We start from the raw sequence: 22,854 nt of genomic DNA, 5'->3' as shown, positions 1-22,854 counted from the left end.
AAGCCACTCCTCAGTAAAAGGCACATGACAGCCCACTTGGAGTTTGCCAGAAGGCACCTAAAGGACTCTCAGACCATGAGAAACAAGATTCTCTGGTTTGATGAAACCAAGATTGAACTCTGTGTCATGAATGCGAAGCGTCACGTCTGGAGGAAACCTGGCACCATCCCTACGGTGAAGCATGGTGGTGGCAGCATCATGCTGTGTGGATGTTTTTCAGTGGCAGGGACTGGGAAACTAGTCAGGATCGAGGGAAAGATGAACGAAGCAATGTACAGAGAGATCCTTGATGAAAACCTGCTCTGAGTGCTCAGAACCTCATACTGGGGTGAAGGTTCCTTCCAACAGGACAACAACCCAAATCACTCAGCCAAGACAATGCAGGAGTGGCTTCGGGACAAGTCTCTAAATGTCCTTGAGTGGCCCAGCCTGAGCCCGGACTCAAAACCAATTGAACATCTCTGGAGAGACCTGAAAATAGCTGTGCAGCAACGCTCCCCATCCAACCTGACAGACCTTGAGAGGATCTGCAGAGAAGAATGGGAGAAAGTCCCCAAATACAGTTGTGCCAAGCTTGTAGCATCATAACCAAGATGGCTCCAGGCTATAATTGCTGCCAAAGGTGCTTTGACAAAGTACTGGGTAAAGGGTCTGAATACTTATGTAAATGTGATATTTCAGTTTTTTTTTATTTCAAATAAAACGGTGAAAGATTAAATTCAACAACACCTTTGTTTTATCAGAAAACCGGAGACCAACCTCTGTCCAGTGAAGTCCACAAAGCATATTGCATGTACAGTAACAGACAGTGACATGACCTACAGCATGGTCAAGGAAGTTAATGTTTCTGACATTTTCGGACCACAGAACTACTATTGATTTAGAACTACAGAGAGTTACCGCAAGTGCCAAAGAAAACAGGAGCTGCCTTCACTATTCCAGCACCATTTCAACATCAAATAACCTCTGCTTGGTCTCATACAGTGACAAAAGATACCAAAAACAATTTAGTCCAATCAACGTAAGCTAAATATGTGGCTGTCCATGGTTCTGTGTGTGTCTGTATGCAAGTGGAAGAACATGTTGACTCACTCTACTTGTAGAGAAATACCAATGCCTTCCTCCTCTCTTTCATATTGATGAAATAGTCTCTCAGTCTGTCATAGTACAAGCTTCTATATTTTGTTGTCCTAGGCTACCTGGCTAAAATGATTACTTGCTAGCCTAACTTCCTTTCATGGGCAACGTTAACTAGTTAACATTAGCCTTCTACATCTAGCTACCGTACATATTGAACTTCCATCGTCTTAGGCCAGGGGCATAACAATGTAGGAATTAATGATTGGATCAAAATCGCCGTTATATTCATTGGCCAGTATGGAGAACTAAGTAAAACCACAAGTCCAAATCCCTACCTACATCCATGGCTAATTTAGGAAAGGGACAATTTTAGCTAACTTGGTAGCCACCGGAGGAAAATAACACAACGAGATGCAACAAGTCAAGGTTTTCTGTCAATGACGTATGCGCTCATTGGGATTTGATAGGAGTGACGGCAAATCCAAATTGGCTTCCCTTGACATTTTTTTTTTTTGGTGCGCCAGGACCATTCACAGTTGAGCTCGCTCAGTTTAGCTCAACCCTGTTTGGCAAATTTTGTTTACTTTTTTTTGTTAAGGGAGGCCAGATGCTCGCTGGCTTCTCTTGCCTTAAATGCTACAGGTGGCAACAATGTCATACTTGTTTGGACCAGACAGCGTCAGATAGATGGCATACACGTGCTTCTACACCTGCGTTGCTTGCTGTTTGTGGTTTTAGGCTGGGTTTCTGTACAGCACTTTGTGACATCAGCTGATGTAAGAGCTTCATAAATACATTCGATTGATTGATTGATTGATTGATTGACGTAGAGAGACAGAGGGGCGCTGTTTCGCTCGCTCGGATGCTTTCTCCTGTGAGGCTGAATCACATCCGGCCGTGATTGGGAGTCACATAGGGCGGCGTACAATTGGCCCAGCGTTGTCCGGGTTTGGCCGGTGTAGGCCGTCATTGTAAATAAGAATTTGCTCTTAAATGACTTGTATTTATTTTTATTTAATTAGACATGTACATTTTAAGGAAAGTTATGAAACACAGAAACAAAATAAATGATTATATGTTTTGGTGGTTTGCAACTCAAAAATAAAAACAGAGTCACACACTCAACATAAACTCCAAGCAATCTACTGGGCATTCACCAACGTTTCGTCATCACCTGCCTTCTTCAGGGTTTATTTTGGGGATGGTCATTTTTGGGGGAGGAAGCATTGCTTCCCTTGGCATCCATACACGCCACTGCTCATGACGAGTGACTAGAACCTTTTCAAGTGCCTTAGGGTTGGGCAGGTCATGAGAGTTCAATTTCCATTGACTCTTCAGTCTACATCCTTATAGCCTATATAGGTTAGGATAGTAGATGTGATAGTCTAGACTTACAGAGAGGCCTAACACCCCCTGCAGCTCTCCAGGACCCAGCTTGGAGACTATTGGTTTGAATGTTGCTTATGAAGATACATTTTCAAGACAGAAAAATATGCCCTGCTTATATAAGCCTATTTCATGGAATATGGATTGTAATGGTGTACGTTTCATTACAAGAAGTTATAAATGTGGGTTAAATTACTTTCAGGAGTCAACACGTGAAGCTACCTGTTTGTGCAAACCGAGCACCGCCAGCGATCCTGTCCCGTGGGCGTCTCCACTGCGGGGGCTCAGGTGTTTCTCTCCCGGATGATTGAAAGACAAGTGTCGACAAGCTCAGACTCACAACAGCGAAAGACCCAGAGGATGCTTCGGAATAAACAATTACAGTATCCGAGGTTTATTATTGAGCATTAAGGCCAATGTCCCATGAGCGCTCATCCGCGTCGCCACATGCTATTGCCAATTAAATCGTAGCCTTGTGGCGCTTTGTGCTATGTCATTAACATGAATACAGACCGACATTCACATGCCAGTGAATTTACTATATGTATTTGTAATTTGCCAGCTCATTGCGCATCACACTTCACACAACGTTATTTACTATTCTACTGTCATTGTCTCCTTAATTTAAAACTATAATTTTGATTTCAAGCCCTAAAATTCTAAACCCTATAGGCTATTTTAAAGTAATGCAATACGCACAAAATATATTCAAACACTACGGTGCATATAGCCTAGGTTTATACTATGCTCAATTCTTAGTTATTATTTTTATTATACAAATGAAACGAAATTGTCAATTTATTTAATTTATTATAGTCGATCATTTCCATAATCTATAAACCTTAACGGTCCTGTTTATCTCACGTCTCTGTGAGGAGGCTGTTTTGTGCAACATGGCTAATTTCATCCCGAGATTTGGCGAATGTTATCTGTTGTGGATGCTGTTCCTTCAGAGTCTATCATTGTGAACACTTTATACCAGACATTCACATCATGGATGTTACTGGATTAAATTGAAAAAAAAAACGGTTACTGTGTAGATTAAATGCTTTTCTCCACTTTTACGCGTCCATCTCGGCGAGTCCAATTGTAAACTGAAGGCCAAGCATAACCTGAGTGGGTACAAGAACGTGGAGAAGAAAAAGGTGGTTGTGGGAGGGATGTTTCCCCGTTCACCATCGCCTCAGCCGATACCAACTCCTCCCCGGTGCCGGTATCCCTGGGATGCGAGGGGTGAGTAAAATTAATGTCTTGGGATGCAATTACATTATATTACTCAGGAGTTTAAGGCAGTGAAACTAGAGAAATGGAGAGAATGAAGTTGTCAATGTGGGATTTTTAAAATGCTATTATAATAAATTAGCCCTATTGTGTTTTCAAATATAATTTGAATACAATTTAGAAACAGAATATTATGGAAATGCTTCTCTACTGAGTCGCCTCCTTCTGTCAAGGTCCTGCTCCCTCATCCAATCTGTGACTCAACAATCTTCCATCCCTTCAGCCCCTTGGACCTGTCCTCTTATATTAACCAATGAACTAAGCGATGATGATTTGGGCTCATCTGAGAAGGTACATATTGATCTTTGTCGCCCTCAAGTGGCAGTTTAATGCAATGTTATGCATTGCAGGTACTACTCGAGATTACCTAAAAGTAATGTCAGGATTTTACTACTACTACTACTACTACTACTCCTACTCCTACTACTACTATTACTATTACTACTATTACTATTACTATTACTACTACTATTACTACTATCTACTATTACTACTACTACTACTACTACTACTACTACTACTATTTACCAACATCATCATCATCACTTCTCATCCAGGTTTAACTTCCGGACGTTCCTCCAGACTCAGACGATGCTCTTCGCCATTGATGAGATCAACAAGCAGACAGACCGACTCCCTGATACAGACCTGGGCTATGTCATCTATGACTCCTGCGTCACCATCTCCAAGGCTGTGGAGGGCACCCTCACCTACCTGACAGGGCAGGACAAGGCCGTGCCAAACTAACGCTGTGGCCGCTCTGGTGGGGGTTGGGGGGGGGGGGTTAGACCTGCCAACGCCCGCATACTGGGACTCAACTATTTCCCCCAGGTATCTCTGTCCATCTACATACCCTCATTAATACATGTACTCTCCTCTTCACTACAGCTCCTATATCTACCTACTTAGGTGCAGTGTGGCCTAATCTAGTGGGATTTTTCCTTTCCCTCTCCCTCCCTCTTCCCTCCCCTCTCCTCTCATCTCTTCTTCACTACAGCTACTATATCTACCTACTTAGGTGCAGTGTGGCCTAATCTAGTGGGATTTTTCCTTTCCCTCTCCCTCCCTCTTCCCTCCCCTCTCCTCTCATCTCCTCTTCACTACAGCTCCTATATCTACCTACCTAGGTGCAGTGTGGCCTAATCTAGTGGGATTTTTCCTTTCCCTCTCCCTCCCTCTTCCCTCCCCTCTCCTCTCATCTCCTCTTCACTACAGCTCCTATATCTACCTACCTAGGTGCAGTGTGGCCTAATCTAGTGGGATTTTTCCTTTCCCTCTCCCTCCCTCTTCCCTCCCCTCTCCTCTCATCTCCTCTTCACTACAGCTACTATATCTACCTACCTAGGTGCAGTGTGGCCTAATCTAGTGGGCTTTTCCCTCTCCTTCCCCCTCTCCTCTTCCCTCTCCCTCTTCTCTCCTCTTCTCTGCTCTGCTCTCTCTCCTCCCCCTCTCCTCTCTCTCTTCCCTCTGTCCTTGTCTCTAGGTGAGTTCCTCGTTGTCCTGCTCTGTGTTGGAAAGTAAGTTTCAGTTCCCCACCCTTTGATGACAATTCCTAACGCCGTCTACCAGTCAATGACCTGCCTGGTGCTGCACTTCAGCTGGGCCTGGGTGGGAACCACCGCCGCGGACGACGACTATGAGAAGTATTGCATCAAGGCCTTCAAGGAACAGGTGGATGAGGCTGAGGTCTGCATCTCCTTCTCTGAGACCCTGCCCAAGGTGACAGGTTTCCATTACAACAAGCCCCTCAATGTCTCTGTCTCTCCACAGTATGTCTCTCTCTGTCAACTTCTCTCTCTCTCTCTTTTCCTCTATATCAGTTTGCTTGTACCATAAACAAGTTAATACAGTTTGCTTGTACCATAAACAAGTTAATACAGTTTGCTTGTACCATAAACAAGTTAATGCAGTTTGCTTGCAACATAAACAAGTTAATAAAGTGTTGGAACCTCCTGTGCAGGTGAGCTCTCCAGAGGACATCCAGTGTATTGTGGAGTCGTCGACAGCTAAGATCATTGTGATGTTCTCCTCTGAAGTGGACCTGAGCTCTCTGATCCAGGAGCTGGTCCAACACAATGTCACCAAACGCACCAGGATCGCCAGCGAGGCCTGGGTCACCTCCGCACTCAACCAGCCTGGGGTGAGGGGTCAACTAGGGGTTAGGGTTCAACCTGGGGTCACAGGTACCATAGAATTAGTCAGCAGAGTGAACATTTTATATTCAAAGCAGTGTTCCCTGATTTGTTGGGTGTTGTTAGTGTGATGATGTGGGGTTTTCTGAGTCCAGGTGAGTTCAGTGCTGGGTGGTACTCTGGGATTCGGCCTGAAACGTACTGAGATCCCCAGTCTCCAGCATCACCTGCTAAACACAACCCCTACGAGGAATTCTGGGAAATGGCCTTCAACTGCACACTGGACCACGGCCAGGCTCTGAGGCTGGCGAAAGAAATGGCTAGGGCAGCAGTGGGACAACACAACCCTTTCCAGGGCAGTCAGAGAGGTGCCTGAGGGGCTGTGTTGAGGCAGACGTACCTGGAGAATCTTTATGATACCTACTCTGACGTGACCCAGCTACACCTCACATACAGGTAGATATGATGATACCTACTCTGACGTGACCCAGCTACACCTCACATACAGGTAGATATGATGATACCTACTCTGACGTGACCCAGCTACACCTCACATACAGGTAGATATGATGATACCTACTCTGACGTGACCCAGCTACACCTCACATACAGGTAGATATGATGATACCTACTCTGACGTGACCCAGCTACACCTCACATACAGGTAGATATGATGATACCTACTCTGACGTGACCCTGCTACACCTCACATACAGGTAGATATGATGATACCTACTCTGACGTGACCCTGCTACACCTCACATACAGGTAGATATGATGATACCTACTCTGACGTGACCCTGCTACACCTCACATACAGGTAGATATGATGATACCTACTCTGACGTGACCCTGCTACACCTCACATACAGGTAGATATGATGATACCTACTCTGACGTGACCCTGCTACACCTCACATACAGGTAGATATGATGATACCTACTCTGACGTGACCCTGCTACACCTCACATACAGGTAGATATGATGATACCTACTCTGACGTGACCCTGCTACACCTCACATACAGGTAGATATGATGGTACCTACTCTGACGTGACCCTGCTACACCTCACATACAGGTAGATATGATGGTACCTACTCTGACGTGACCCTGCTACACCTCACATACAGGTAGATATGATGGTACCTACTCTGACGTGACCCTGCTACACCTCACATACAGGTAGATATGATGATACCTACTCTGACGTGACCCAGCTACACCTCACATACAGGTAGATATGATGATACCTACTCTGACGTGACCCAGCTACACCTCACATACAGGTAGATATGATGATACCTACTCTGACATGACCCAGCTACACCTCACATACAGGTAGATATGATACCTACTCTGACGTGACCCTGCTACACCTCACATACAGGTAGATATGATGATACCTACTCTGACGTGACCCAGCTACACCTCACATACAGGTAGATATGATGATACCTACTCTGACGTGACCCAGCTACACCTCACATACAGGTAGATATGATGATACCTACTCTGACGTGACCCTGCTACACCTCACATACAGGTAGATATGATGATACCTACTCTGACGTGACCCTGCTACACCTCACATACAGGTAGATATGATGATACCTACTCTGACGTGACCCAGCTACACCTCACATACAGGTAGATATGATGATACCTACTCTGACGTGACCCAGCTACACCTCACATACAGGTAGATAAGATACCTACTCTGACGTGACCCTGCTACACCTCACATACAGGTAGATATGATGATACCTACTCTGACGTGACCCTGCTACACCTCACATACAGGTAGATATGATGATACCTACTCTGACGTGACCCAGCTACACCTCACATACAGGTAGATATGATGATACCTACTCTGACGTGACCCTGCTACACCTCACATACAGGTAGATAAGATACCTACTCTGACGTGACCCTGCTACACCTCACATACAGGTAGGTAGGAGTGAAATAAGTTTAGCAGATTATAAAAAAATAAGATCAGTCTTTACGTGGCTAAAAGAAAAGGAATATAACATATACTGTTTACAGGAAACTCACTCTACATCCTTAGATGAAGCTGCGTGGAAAAAGGAATGGGGTGGTGAAATAGTTTGTCATGGACAAAGGAACTCAAAAGGTGTGATGATATTAATTAACAAAAATTTCGATCTGAATGCGCCAATAATCAGGAATAATTTGCAAGAAGGCGGATCTTTTTGAATATGAAAATGGGCGAAAAAGAGATTTGGCACATTAATCTATATGGTCCAAATCGGGATGATCCATACTCCATGATCAGTATGATCACCGCCCTATTGGACTCCCAATCACAGCCGGATGTGATACAGCCTGGATTCGAACCAGGGACTGTAGTGACGCCTCTTGCACTGAGATGCAGTGCCTTAGACCGCTGCGCCACTCGGGAGCTTAAAGATGTGTTACCAGTGCCTATTATTCATTTGACTTTAAGTTACTTTCTTGACTTGGGCGCCGGGTGGCAGGCAAGTAGGCTACAGGTGGCAATCAATGATTTACTGCACACAGGATGACATATGGGACACTATGTTGAAGCCACCATGCCTCCATCTTGTCACTCCCCCACCAAAATATTGCATTTATATTAATGCCTACATTAGTTTTTGCCATGTTTATTCTATTACAGACACCTTAATGCATACTTTGAATGTATATTATGTGAGCTAAACATCAAACAAAATGATGTATACTTTTGAGATGAATGTTGCTGTCCCCATTAAAACTAAAAATACTTAAATACATGCAATTGTCCTTGAAACGTTTAATTAAAATACTGTAGAATTATATTTATTCCTATGGAGGACTGCTCCTACTGAGGAGAGCCAATAGAGTAAGTACCACAGTATGAGTCATAATACCCATAAAACCTAGCGGTCAGAGAGATTTACTCAGTTATCAAAACGTCACGCCAGGGTAAGCCTACACAAAACACAGCCCTTATTTTAAGTGTTTATAAAATCCACCATGGGAAAAATCTATGGCGGAAAAACGATTGGAACCATTTCCCTGCTAGGTTTTATGGGTATTATAACTCATACTGTGGGGCTCTATGTGGCCAACCATGACTTCAGTCTCTCAATGGCCAATGCATAGCATCAGCAATCATACCCACAGGAAGTAGGGGTGCAGCACCCCCTGAAAAATCAGAATGAAAAAATGATATATATATATATAATCTCAGTGCCTTCTGAAAGTTCAGACCTCTTGACTTTTTCTATATTTTGTTACGATACAGCCTTATTCTAAAATGGATTACATTTTATTTATTTTTTAGTTACATAATGAGAAAGCAAAAACAGGTTTAGACATTTTTGCAAATGTATTAAAAATAAAACACAAAGACCTTTATATACATAAGTATTCACTCTTTGCTATGAGACTCAAATTGAGCTCAGGTGTATCCTGTTTCCATTTAAAATCCTTGAGATGTTTCTACAACTTGGAGTCCACCTGTGATAAATTCAATTGATTGGACATGGTATTGGAAAGGCACACACCTGTCTATATAATGAAAGGCCACTAAAATGTGCAGTTTTGTCACACAACACCATAATGTCTCAAGTTTTGAGGGAGCGTGCAATTGGCATGCTGACCAGAGCTGTTGCCAGAGAATTGAATGTCCATTACTCTACCATAAGCCGCCTCCAACGTTTTATAGAATTTGGCAGTACTTCCAACTGGCCTCGACCGCAGACCACGTGAAACCATGCCAGCCTATGACCAACCATGGCTGCACCCTTGCCCAGTCATGTGAAATCCATAGATTAGGGCCTAATGAATTTATTTCAATTGACTGATTTCCTTAAATGAATGGTAACTCAGTAAAAATGTAAAGTTCATATTTTTCTTCAGTGTATAAAAAAAAAAATGGCAAAAGCCTTTCACTGTATAGACAGGTGTGTGCCTTTCCAAAACCCATGTCCAATCAATTGAATGGGCCTTTACTAGTCCTGTATTAGCATACCAATATAGCAGTGTGTAGTGCGGGAAACAACAAAAATTCTGAAAAGGGGACATTCTGCCCATAGACATGCCAAGAGAGGGTGGAGCTCATCGAGGTTGTTCCGGTCTAGCATATCTTCTCAAAACATATGGAACCAGAACTTAATTCAGCAGTTAGACTTTAGTCCTGGATTAGTGCAAGTGTACAGCAAACCTGGTTTAAAAAAACAGTAAAGAAACACCTCTCCCCATGACCTACTTGTATGTACTGACGTGTAACAGAGACATGTTTTTTTAAATGTAAATTGTAAAGTCTTATGTAATCTCTTTCATGTGTTGGACCCCAGTAAAACTAGCTGTCGTCATTGGCTAATTAGATTTTTTGTAATTTGAAATAGATTTCTAAGTCTTTTTGTAAATGATTGTAATGCCCAATATGGATAACTTAGAAGAAAAGAAAACCTAAATTGATTGCCAATCAGTCTTTATACGCCTGTACATTGCATCTCAAACTATTTACATATTTTCTAATAAGTCAGGACTGGAAACTTCCTTTTGCTATTCTCAGTTTTTCATCTAGGCTACACTTTGAACCAATCATATTTTAAAGGGGCAATCAGTCAAGACATCCATTTGACTTATGCACCCATTGATTCTTGAAGAATGACTTATGTTCTTAGTACAACTGTCATACCCCATCAGAACCCAAAATATCAAAGTAAAACACATACACCAACAGTTAAAACTAATTTTATCATGATCCACCATACCTCCGTATGAATAAGTGGTTCCTTTCACCAGACACATCCCTCAGCTTTTTAACCGAATCAGGTGTGGAGGACACGGTTTCTACTGCTGATTGCAATTAATGGCCTCTGAACATGTTATTACAACTCAGAGCCAGAAGACTAATGGGATAACAAGGGTCATAATCTAGAGAAAATGTAATGATTGTTATAGCATAGTAAAATAAAGATGCTGAAGACATTGGTTTTATTAATCATTTCCTGCAATAGCAAACATCAATGCAGTGTGTGTATGCTTTTGTTGTAGGGCAGAACACCCAATTAGTTCCTAGCAGGTCAACAGGCAAAGTTTAAATTCAGAATCTTGTAAATAAACGTTGAGTTACAAGTCGTACAAAATTTTTTATAATCATTGTTACAATAGTCAGACAAATGTGATACTAAGATAAAACTGGTCTCCTGATTTGAAGCAAGTAATTCAAATGTAGCAAGCTAGCAGAAACATGCTAAACAAGTTAAAGCTAGCCAAGAATTTAGCAACCTCCCACATACACATGTAGAATTAGTTTTAAAAAAATATAAAAGAGCTAGCTGTCAAATACACAAGTTATTTAACATTTGCTTCATAGAAATGTTAGGTTGAATAGCTATATGAACTTAAAGGATGGACACTGTCGCTAAATCATAAAATAGAGGGACAGTTTGCTTCAAATCAGGAGAAAAGTTACATCTTAGAGTCACATTTATCTGACAAACAATGACCACCACATTACAACTTTTAACCCAATTCTATTTCAAGAGTCTCACTTCAAACCTCTGCCATGTTAAAAAAAGTGCTCATCATAAACTGCACCCGTAGACTTTCTAAACACAGGTTTGTTCTACCCTAAACCAGATTCTTTCTACCTTGAGAATCAAAAGTAACTACACTTTAACAATCTGCACACATTTAAGACAGTTGACATATGGGGAAGTTTAGTAATGAGGTTATAGTTGAAGTTAAAATGCATTAAGGCAAATAGGAAGGTTAGGGTAACGAGGATACAGTGTTGGGAAGTAGTGGAATGCAACTAATACCTTAAATTCAGTGATTTTTAGTTGAACTAAAATCATTATCAAGGTACCGTTTTCAGTAGATGGCAAAAAAGTCATGTTGCCAACTACTAGGACACCTTTCAAAAACAATGGTAAAATGGCCCAATCAGACCTGCCCAATTACCATATTAAACATGTTCAGTAGACTAAATTAAACATTCTGTTAACACGTGACCCTAAAATAATCTGTTCTCGCAATTTGTGGTTTATGACATTTCAGATTTATACTCCCACCCTACAAAGTAGTTTGGATGTAAACAACTACTTTTTCAAAGTAACTAAGTCCGTTTAACTTTCTCCAGTGTGAAGTAATTTGTAACTTGGTAAACTATTTTCCAACACCGCAAGGATGTGGTGGTCTGGAAGGGAGACAAAAAAGAACCATTAAAAACAAAAAAAAACTATTGCAGACATGAAAGTAGTGCCAGGTGAAGAACTACAAATGAAGGAGAACAAAACATAAGAGGGTCCAACTGAGGACATGGGTAGCATAGGCTATAGGGCAACACATGGTACACACTTACATCCAGGATGGAGCCTCCCAAAGGCATCACCAATCAAAACTATACTAACGTGTAGGAAGGATCATGCTGCTTATAAAGGGAACTGAAAGGAAAGGTGATTAGTGAGTGGGAACAGGTGTGGAGGGAAGGGGAGTGGTCTGGTGTAATTGGAAGCCCTGTTAGAGTGCCATGACCTTTCACAACACTTACGCTGTCAAGCAGGATAGCATGGAGCACACCTCACTCTGGGGAATTCTTTGTGAGTACTGTGTGCTTGTGTGTCCAGTAAATCTAAATCAATGTAATATCCATTGCAGTGTCAACAACAGTTTATTTTTTTAATTTTTTTAACGAAAGTGAGTTAAACGTAATATGGAGATCAATCCTTAACTCAGATGTAGCCTACATGACAGGCAGGCTCTTACAATGGCTGTACTTTGTCCTTGGACAGAAAAAGATGCTAAGGAGGATTAAATGATTGCATTATCAATATTGGCGCAAGCATTTGTTTATAGGGGTCCTCTGGGATTGGTACATTTTAAATTAATTACATACAGGCTGTCCAATGATTCTTGAAGAATAGGCTATAACTTATAATGGCCTCATGAGCGTAGTTCAACTGTTATACCACATCAGAACCCATAAAAGAGTATTGTTTTACTCCATTGTTTGTAAACAAGGTAATTGTCAACAATCAATTAATCAAATTTTTGGACAAAAAGTTTCAGATCTTTGCAATGTTACGCAGATGGAAAACAAGCTGTCCCTTGAAGTATTCTTGATATGTTCGTCAAAAGAGAGATCAGGGTCCAGAGTAACGCCGAGGTCCTTCAGTTTTATTTGAGACGACTGTACAACCATCAAGATTAATTGTCAGATCAAACAGCAGATAATTTGTATCTCATGGATGGTCAGTCCCTGCATCCATGACTTTGTCTATGAATTTGAGGGGTTACATTTCTCCAGCTCCATCCCTGAGCTGTTAATTAAAAAGTTTTTGATGTTTTTCAATTCCCAGATTGCCCCATTAATTGCTGCGGTTAGGTTGAAATGTTGGTTGTTATGTGATAGTGTGACGTGATGGGTTTTCTCTCTGTCTCTCTCTCTCTCTGTGTGTGTGTGTGTGTGTGTGTGTGTGTGTGTGTGTGTGTGTGTGTGTGTGTGTGTGTGTGTGTGTGTGTGTGTGTGTGTGTGTGTTAGTGCTGAGTGCACTCACCTGCTATGGACAAAGACAAGGTGAGTCCCATTCTTCTCTCCACCACAGCAGACAAAATGAAGACGCGCACCAGTAGCTTTTTCTATTTTCTTCTCTCTCATGAAGACACACAGACATTTGGTCACTAAAAATACATCTAAAATACTATTGAATTTTATTTTTTATCAGAATACAATCTGACCATAACATGATCAATAAAACATTTAACTCTAAATAACATTTAAGTGCATTTTATTTGTGAGCTCACATCATGTAGTTACTCAATGTGTTCAGTTAGTTTTTATGGTTTGATTAATGATATAACTTGTTTGTGTGTTGTCGTAAAGTAAGACTATTTGTGTTACGTTGATGCTTATTTTCTCTGTGTTTGTTTGTCCAGAGCAACCCAGAGCTGTTTTAACTCTGCAGCCTAAACGGACACCGACGGGGATATACCAAGGAGAGACCGTTACTCTCCGATGTGACATACAGGAAGACGGAGTTACTGACTGGGAGTACCGATGGTACAGAGGTCTTTACGGCCTCTTTTACTCCTCTAGCCAGAATGAATGCAGTCTTAGTCCTGTTGAACCGTCTCATAATGGTGTCTACAGCTGTATGGGAGTACGGAGGAGTAACTCCCAGAAGTCCAGTATCAGTGAAGACGTCACACTAACCGTGTCATGTGAGTGTATAGGTCTGCCTTGTTGAGAGAGAAGTGGTGAGGTAATATTAGATGGAGTGTTAGAACATGACCATGGTTTCATAAGTGACTGCAATATGAATCTTTTGGGACTATTCAAGTATAAAATATTTTTGAAAACTGTAACAACAGATCATTGTGGAACAAATGATCTCCTCTCCACTTCAGGGATGGCTTCTCCTCACCTGACCATGTCTCCTTCATGGTGGGCGAATGCTGGAGACTCAGTAACGCTGAGCTGTGAGGTTGGAGATTCGTCTACAGGCTGGAGGTTCTCCTGGTACAAGGCTGTACCCTTCAGGGAAGGGTTCCCCTCTTATCCAGACAAGGACTTCTTTCCAGAGCTGCTACCGGACAGTGATGATGGGGCTGGAGGCTCCTACTCTCTCAACCTGGTTGGTCTGAATCACAGAGAGAGATATGTGTGTAGAGCTGAGAGAGGAGACCCAGTCTATTACACAGACTTCAGTGAACTCAAGTTTCTCTGGGTAGAAGGTGAGTCACTCTTTCTGTGTCACAGTCTGCACCCTGACCTCAGTCTCATCTCTGTCTCTCTCTCTCTCTGTGTATTTCTCTCTCTCTCTCTGTGTATTTCTCTCTCTCTCTCTCTCTCTCTCTCTCTGTGTGTATTTCTGTGTGTTTCAGGTCAGTCTCCTTCAGCCTCTCTGACTGTCAGTCCCAACAGAGTTCAGTTTTTTTACAATGAGTCTGTCTCGCTGGGCTGTGCGGTGCAGGGGGATTCTAATAGATGGAGAGTGAAGAGGTACTTACGATGGGGAGAAGCCAAAGTGTTAGAGTGTCCTACTGACTGGGGATCAGTGACAGGATCCACATGCATCTTCACAACTACAGATGTCTGGTCAGACACTGGAGTGTACTGGTGTGAGTCTGAGTCAGGAGAGTACAGTAATGCCGTCAACATCACAGTGACCCTTAGTAAGTCTAATCCTTTAATAAGATGAATTATACCCCAGCATCCACAAATTATATGGTGATGACTTGTTTGTTCAGTATGATAGACTGTTACTGTATGTGATTGGTGCTGTACAGAGGGTGTGGCCCTGGAAAGCCCCGCCCTTCCTGTGACTGAGGGAGATACCGTGACTCTACGCTGCAGATTTCAGGGGACCCCATCAAACCTCAGTGCTGAGTTTCATAAATGGATAGACAATGGCTACCTCACTAAGACTGAGCTAACAGGAGAGATGACCATCCCTGCAGCAACACAGTCAGATGAAGGATGGTACCGGTGTAAACAACTAGACCAGGGAGAATCACATGGGAGCTGGGTGTCTGTGAGAGGTGAGAAATGAATACACCTTTAGTGTTTATGTTATTTCTAAGGTGTTTGTGTACACAGTGTCAGTTTGTATGACCAGTAGATCTCAATTCCTCTCCATCTCTTCCTCCTCTCTCTCCATCTCTCTCTCTCCTCCATCCATCGCTCTCTAGCTCCAGACCCAGTGTGGTCCATCTCTTTGCTTATTCTGCTGTGTAGTTTACTGGTGATTTCTATCTTCCTGCTGGTGACCATTGTACTGGTGGTGAAATGCTGTAGGGATCGAGGTAAGAACCCCTGTACCCACAGACACTCCATCTCAGGCTGCTTTAACTATTGTCTAAAACTTAACTACGCCACGTGTATTAGTTACTATGTTGAACGAATGATTGATATTTTAGTCATTTAGCAGACTCTCTTAACCCTAATTGCTCCTGTAAGTTGTTCCGGATAAATGCCTTGCTCAAGGGCACATCAGCATATTTTTCATCTAGTTGGCTCATGGATTTGAACCAGCGACCTTTCTGTTAAGGGCCCAACGCTCTGAACCACTAGACGACTACTTCATATCTGTTATCTGGGTACAAACCATTCATTCCTCCTCATGGTTTTATTTCTGTGTTTAGCAGCTCGATCAAGAGACAAGAGAAATGACAGAAACACCACTGACCAAGTCATCGGTTTTGAATTAATATGAGAGACTGGGATCTGACCAAGTTATCAGTAATTAACATGAGAGACTGGGATCTGACCAAGTTATCAGTAATTAACATGAGAGACTGGGATCTGACCAAGTTATCAGTAATTAACATGAGAGACGAAGCTGTGCTTCCATCTTCACCAACATGTGTTCAATATGTATGTTCGAGCTTTGAGGAAGACATTTTATTTTTATAAATGAATGTGGACATGCAATATTTGATTGATTTTCAATGACCGAGCGAGAGATGAAATGAAGGGTAGACACCAAGTAGGGCTAGGTGCCAGCATTCGTACCCACGCAGCATGGGAATACACTGTGATGGTAACCAGGAAGACTTCAAGAAGACTACTGTACTCCCTCACCCTTGTAGTTTTTCAACTTTTGTCATTTTAAAAAAATTGTCTTCAATGGGCAAAAAACGAAATAAAATGCATCTGGTAGAAGTATATTCATCCACAAACACCTTATTTTACATTTATCTTAAATGCGTTTTCATGAATTTTATGATATTAGCTTGAAGCCCATTCAGTACACATGGGACATGATAGGAAAGTAAAGGGGAAGTTACTTTCGCATTGGATTGTATATGTGCCACAAAGCCACCCTCAGCCACACATAAGACCTTTTCTATTATTTTTATTCATTTTTATTCATTTTTTTTAAATTTAATTGATTGGTTTCTTTTACTAAATATTCAGGCTGTAGGTCTTTCCATGATACTATAACATAACCCTACAAACTGTAAAATCTACTTGTCTTAAATATCAGTCTAAATGGATTGCCAACTTTTCTTGGTTTTAATGTACCTTTGTTTTAGAGTGACAGGAGCTGTGTAATTTAATGCTAAATAGAAATACTTTATTTGATGTTTTTGCCAATAAAATAAATATATATTTTCAGTCTGACTTTGCTTGACTGTCACATGAGAGGAACTAGTATACTATTGTTAGGTACTGACAAGATTGTAAAATTGTATAGTGTTCAGTAGGCCGAAATGTTTTAGTCTGACTATTACACACTGGTGTGTGTGTGTGTTTTAGAATAACGATTCATGTTTATGTACAGTATTATTGATTATGTTACGATTCCTCCTTGTTCCACCGAGACACTGACACGTTAAAGTCCTTCTTGGAATCTTTCTGCATCTCTATTAGTCATGCAGTAGAGGTCAGTATTGCCTGATATTAAATCTAACTCGCATGAGAGGCCGAAACTAACCAAAAGAGGGCTGTGTTAACAGTTTGGGTTATGGGGAGGGGGGTTGGTTGCTACGCTGATAAATTACAATGTCCATCTGGAACGAAGCCACCTAGGAGATTTGAGTGATTGGAACTTCTGAAATAGTATTTGAGTACCCCTGGCCTAGCCCAATAATGGACTAGAGGAGTCTAATGTTACTCCATAGTCAGAGGACCTTATGTGTTTCAAGGTGAATTGCCTCTGGAAGCCAAAACAGCCAAATACTCAGTGGTGTAAAAATACTTCCTAAGTAGTTGTTTTGAGTATCTATACTTTACTATTTTATATTTTTGACAACTTTTAGTTTTACTTCACTGCACTCCAAAAGAAAATAATGTACTTTTTACTCCATACATTTTCCCTGACACCCAAAAGTACTTGTTACATTTTGAATGCTTAGCAGGACAGGAAAATTTTATAATTCACACACTTACCAAGAGAACATCCCAACTGCCTCTGAGCTGGTGGACTCACTAAACACACATGCTTCATTTGTAAATTATGTTGGAGTGTGCCCCTTGCTCTCCGTAAATGAAAATGGTGCCATTTGGTTAATAGAAAATGTCTGACAATTGTATGAGAATTGAGTACTTTTTACACCACTGCAAATACTCCATCTAAATGTGAAATATAAATCCCAGTACTTTCAAATCACATCAAAATAATTCCACCAAATTATACACCAACGTGCACGATTTTAACTGGTTTTCACACATTTGCAGCCGACAGTATTATTTTAGCAACAACACATTTGTGGATTCCGTTTACACACAGGTGTTCGGAGACGCAAATAGCTAATTTAGCACAGGTACACCACTGTTTTCTGTAAACAAGTGCTGTAATGTGGAAACATGTCCGTGTGGAAAACCCTAACTCTATAAAGGTGTGTAGTAATTTAATATTTTTTGTTTTTAGACAATTTCTCACTGATGTGAAAGATACTACATTCCTTATGTTTCCAAAACCGTACCACAAGCGTTTTAACGTTCAGAACGAGTCGGGGCTCTTAACAAAACTCCCCCGGCCAGAAGATATTATCATCATTAGACGCTTAAGGTAGTTGGCGTCCATCAATGGATTACCCCTGGCCTAGAATTTATTATAACAACATTGTGGTTTCTATTGACACGGGTTTAATCGACAAAAGCAATGTCGCAAAAAACACGTGTAAATGTGTGAAGCGCTACAACATTTCTATCCGTTTGACAGGTGTGTATTTTTATTTTGTCTAACTTTATTGCGACAAATTAGGATTCAAAACAATGTATTTTCAAATAAATTATGATTGCTGAATAATTCTGAAGGTACACAAGGTGCTTGATGTCAACGCAACTATGAAGCTCCACTCCTGTTAAATCTATTTTTCAACAAAAAAAATATGTTTATTTGTAGGATCCTTGTCCTGACTTTCAAGAATGGCTGAATTGTTTCAACTTGTTTTTCTAATCGGCTGGATGCAAGTTTCATAATACAATTATTTCAGTTCTACAAGAGGGCAAGTCTCACCATGACACCGACCATGGGGATTTTCTATTTGAGCTTTCTAAATGTCACTGGACAAGTTAATGGAAACAAAGCTACTGATATCAGTTTACCTAACAAATACATTAATCAATTCCAAACAATGACTTATGGACTATTTGTTTCCTCTCATACAGGCATAGTTCACAAATTTTGGCCTCGGGCTGATAAATCAGGATTCTGCCTTGTAGGCTGTTTCATAGTTAAAGCTCCTTGCAGACAAGGCAGCATCCTTTGATGAATTTTTAATTTAATCTGATTAGACTGCCAGGAATAGAGCACACCCACTCTTGATCACGTACATAATGCACTGACTGCTAATCTGCCTGCGAGGTGCTTTGTCTATGAAGAGCCTACAAGGCAGAATCCTGATTCATCAGCCTCTGAGGCTGCTATTGAATCTGATCAAGCTCTGAAATTAAATCTGATCAGCCTGTCAGGAATGGAGCTCACCTAAACTGTAAATATTATCCATAAAACATGAAATGTCCCTTACAATTATACACATATCAGGTATGTAAGCTAACAACCAGCATAGACATCTAGCTAGCTATCTAGCTAACAAGATTACCTATCTAACTAGCTTGCTCGCGTCACAAGACTAAGTTAGCTATGTTTGCTTGCATGCGATTGGCTGTGGTCTTGGGGTGGCACACAGCCTGGGAAACAGAGTTACCTCTCAGGCATTGTTCAGTGCTTAAATACCCCATGAGGGCTTAGCTCCTCCCCACAAGCTCTTAGCTCAAGGTAAGGGACATTTAGCTTGCTAAAATTCTAACTTATACTAAAAATGAGCTCTTAACACAAATGAAAGCATGATGTTAGCATGAAATGTACCATCCCATAGTATAGCAATCAATAAAAACGTATGCGCTGATCCACTGGGCTCTGCCGCCTCAGCCATACTGTCCATCTATCATCAATACGTCCACTCTTATTTACAAAGTGTACTTTTGTTATGTCGTGATCACGAGAACATTTTCTTGTGATCTCGACAAAATAACTTTTGTTTTGTTGTGATCATGAGATATGTAAGTCGTGATCTCGACATAACGAGATCTATATATCCTCTCTGGACTTCCGTATATATCAAATCCCCTGAAGGAAGAAACACTGAACCCAGACAGGTGGAGGCTGGGGTGAGGATGGAATATCTAGGGTCCTATAAAATCCACAATGCTCTTAAAATGCCATAAAGATCATCACAATTGTGAAAGACTCCAGCCACCCAAGTCTTAGACTGTTCTCTCTGAACCAAGTCTGGAACCAATATGACCATGAACAGCTTCAAATCCCTAGTCATAAGACTACTAACTAGCTAGTTAAAGAGTTAAAGGTGCACTATGCAGAAATTGCTCTGCCATTTTCCTGGTTGCTAAAATTCTAACAGTTAAACTGAAATTAGATGATGTGACAAAACAAGCAAGTATTGTCTAAAGAATCATTATACCATCTAAACTGCTGTGATATATATTTTGCATGACCAAAACTATTGTGATGCCAGCTGTTTGAAGCTGGTGTACAAAACCAAATGTAAAAGACACAAAACCTGAACTTAAATCAAATCAAATGTTATTTGTCACATGCGCCGAATACAACAGGTGTAGAAGTTACAGTGAAATGCTTACTTACAAGCCCTTAACCAACAATGCAGTTTTAAGAAAATCCCCCCCAAAAAGTAAGAGATAAGAATAACAAATAATTAAAGAGCAGCAGTAAATAACAATAGTTGTGCTATATACAGGGGTACCGGTACAGAGTCAATGTGTGGGGGCACCGGTGTCGAGGTAACTGACGTAATTATGTACATGTAGGTAGAGCTATTAAAGTGGCTGTGCATAGACAAGCAATGCAAATAGTCTGAGTAGCCATTTGATTAGCTGTTCAGGAGTCTTATGGCTTGGGGGTAGAAGGTGTTTAGAAGCCTCTTGGAACTGGACTTGGCGCTCCAGTACAGCTTGCCGTGCGGTAGCAGAGAGAACAGTCTGTGACTCGGGTGGCTGGAGTCTTTGACAATTTTTAGGACCTTCCTCTGACACCGCCTGGTATAGAGGTCCTGAATGGCAGGAAGCTTGGCCACAGTGATGTACTGGACCGTACGCACTACCATCTGTAGTGCCTTGCGGTTGGAGGCCAGGCAGTTGCCATACCAGGCAGTGATGCAACCCATCAGGATGCTCTCGATGGTGTAAGACCTTTTGAGGATCTGAGGACCACTGCCAAATCTTTTCAGTCTCCTGAGGGGGAATAGGCTTTGTCGTGCCCTCTCCACAACTGTCTTGGTGTGCTTGGACAATGTTAGTTTGTTGGTGATGTGGACACCAAGGAACTTGAAGCTCTGAACCTGCTCCACTACAGCCCCGTCGATGTGAATGGGGCGTACTGGGTCCTCCTTTTCCTGTTGTCCACAATCATCTCCTTTGTCTTGATCACGTTGAGGGAGAGGTTGTTGTCCTTGCACCACACGGTCAGGTCTCTGACCTCCTCCCTATAGGCTGTGGATCTGTTGGTTGGAGTGGGTCTAGGGTTTCTGGGATAATTGTGTTTATGTGAGCTATGACCAGCCTTTCAAAGCATTTCACAGCTACAGACGTGAGTGCTACGGGTCGGTAGTCATTTAGACAGGTTACCTTAGTGTTCTTGGGCACAGGAACTATGGGGGTCGGCTTCATACATGTTAGTATTACAGACTCAGACAGGGAGAGGTTGAACATGTCAGTGAAGACACTTGCCAGTTGGTCAGCGCATGCTCGGAGTACACGTCCTGGTAATCTGTCTGGCCCAGCGTCCTTGTGAATGTTGACCTGTTTAAAGGTCTTACTCACATTGGCTGCGGAGAGCGTGAACACACAGTCGTCTGGAACAGCTGATGCTCTCATGCATGTTTCAGTGTTCCTTGCCTCGTTGCGAGCACAGAAGCTATTTAGCGCGTCTGATAGGCTCGTGTCACTGGGCAGCTCTCGGCTGTGCTTCCCTTTGTAGTCTGTAATAGTTTGCAAGCCCGGCCTCATCCGACGAGCGTCAGAGTTGGTGTTGTACGATTCGATCTTAGTCCTGCATTGACGCTTTGCCTGTTTGATGTTTGTCTGAGGGCATAGCGGGATTTCTTATAAACTTCCGGGTTAGAGTCCCGCTCCTTGAAAGCAGCAGCTCTACCCTTTAGCTCAGTGCGAATGTTGCCTGTAATCTATGGCTTCTGGTTGGTATATATATACGTACAGTCACTGTGGGGACGACGTCCTCGATGCACTTATTGATAAAGCCAGATGTGGTGTACTCCTCAATGCCACCAGAAAAATCTCAGAACATATTCCAGTCTGTGCTAGCAAAACAGTCCTGTAGTTTAGCATCTGCTTCATCTGATCACTTTTTTATAGACCGAATCACTGGTGCTTTTGCTTTAATTTTTGCTTGTAAGCAGGAATCAGGAGGATAGAGTTATGGTCAGATTTGCCAAATGGTGGGCGAGGGAGAGCTTTGAATGCTTCTCTGTGTGTGGTTTCCCTCTGGTTGCACATTTAACATGCGGATAGAGATTTAGTAAAACAGATTTAAGTTTCCCTGCATTAAAGTCCCCAGCCACTAGGAGCACCGCCACTGGATGAGCGTTTTCCTGTTTGCTTATGGCAGAATACAGCTCAAAGAGTGCGGTTTTAATGCCAGCCTCGGTTGGTGGTGGTATGTAGACAGCTACTAAACATACAGATAAACTCTCTGGGTAGGTAGTGTGGTCTAATGCTTATCATGAAATACTCTATCTTAGGCGAGCAAAACCTTGAGGCTTAGATATCGTGCACCAGCTATTGTTTACAAATATGCATAGGCCCCCACCCCGTGTCTTACCAGAGGCTCCTGTTCTGTCCTGCTGATAGAGTGTATAACCCGCTAGCTGTGTGTTCTGAATGTCGTCATTCAGCCACGACTCGGTGAAACATAAGATATTACAGTTTTAACTTCTTTGGGCTAGGGGGCAGTATTTTGACGTCCGGATGAAAAACTTGCCCAAAGTAA

General features: G+C 41.9%; 1 protein-coding gene and 1 pseudogene across 1 annotated transcript; both read left to right on the top strand.

The window, feature by feature from the left end:
* The first annotated feature begins 4,825 nt into the window (after window positions 1-4,825).
* On the top strand, window positions 4,826-7,872 carry LOC106581452 (vomeronasal type-2 receptor 1-like; annotated as a pseudogene).
* Window positions 7,873-13,424: 5,552 nt separating this feature from the next.
* On the top strand, window positions 13,425-16,906 carry LOC106581455 (uncharacterized). Its single transcript, XM_045703417.1, has 8 exons — window positions 13,425-13,491; window positions 13,799-13,922; window positions 14,013-14,083; window positions 14,270-14,596; window positions 14,747-15,037; window positions 15,152-15,403; window positions 15,554-15,667; window positions 16,007-16,906. The coding sequence occupies exons 1-8, from the start codon at window positions 13,425-13,427 to the stop codon at window positions 16,075-16,077; spliced, it is 1,317 nt and encodes a 438-aa protein (XP_045559373.1). The 3' UTR covers window positions 16,078-16,906.
* The last annotated feature ends 5,948 nt before the right edge of the window (window positions 16,907-22,854 follow it).

This window comes from Salmo salar, chromosome ssa20, assembly GCF_905237065.1.
Source record: "Salmo salar chromosome ssa20, Ssal_v3.1, whole genome shotgun sequence".
In the NCBI taxonomy this organism is placed as follows: domain Eukaryota; kingdom Metazoa; phylum Chordata; class Actinopteri; order Salmoniformes; family Salmonidae; genus Salmo; species Salmo salar.
Note: the sequence above shows the minus strand (reverse complement) of the source record. Positions and strands in the feature narration are given on the sequence as shown.

What these genes read in the sequence shown, in the direction of transcription:
- LOC106581455 (XM_045703417.1), top strand. Translation starts at nt 13,425, where the DNA reads ATGGACAAAGACAAGGTGAGTCCCATTCTTCTCTCCACCACAGCAGAC. An exon ending in ACTGACTGGGAGTACCGATG is followed by an intron (nt 13,923 to 14,012) that starts GTACAGAGGTCT and finishes TGGTGTCTACAG; the next exon opens with CTGTATGGGAGTACGGAGGA. An exon ending in CAACATCACAGTGACCCTTA is followed by an intron (nt 15,038 to 15,151) that starts GTAAGTCTAATC and finishes GGTGCTGTACAG; the next exon opens with AGGGTGTGGCCCTGGAAAGC.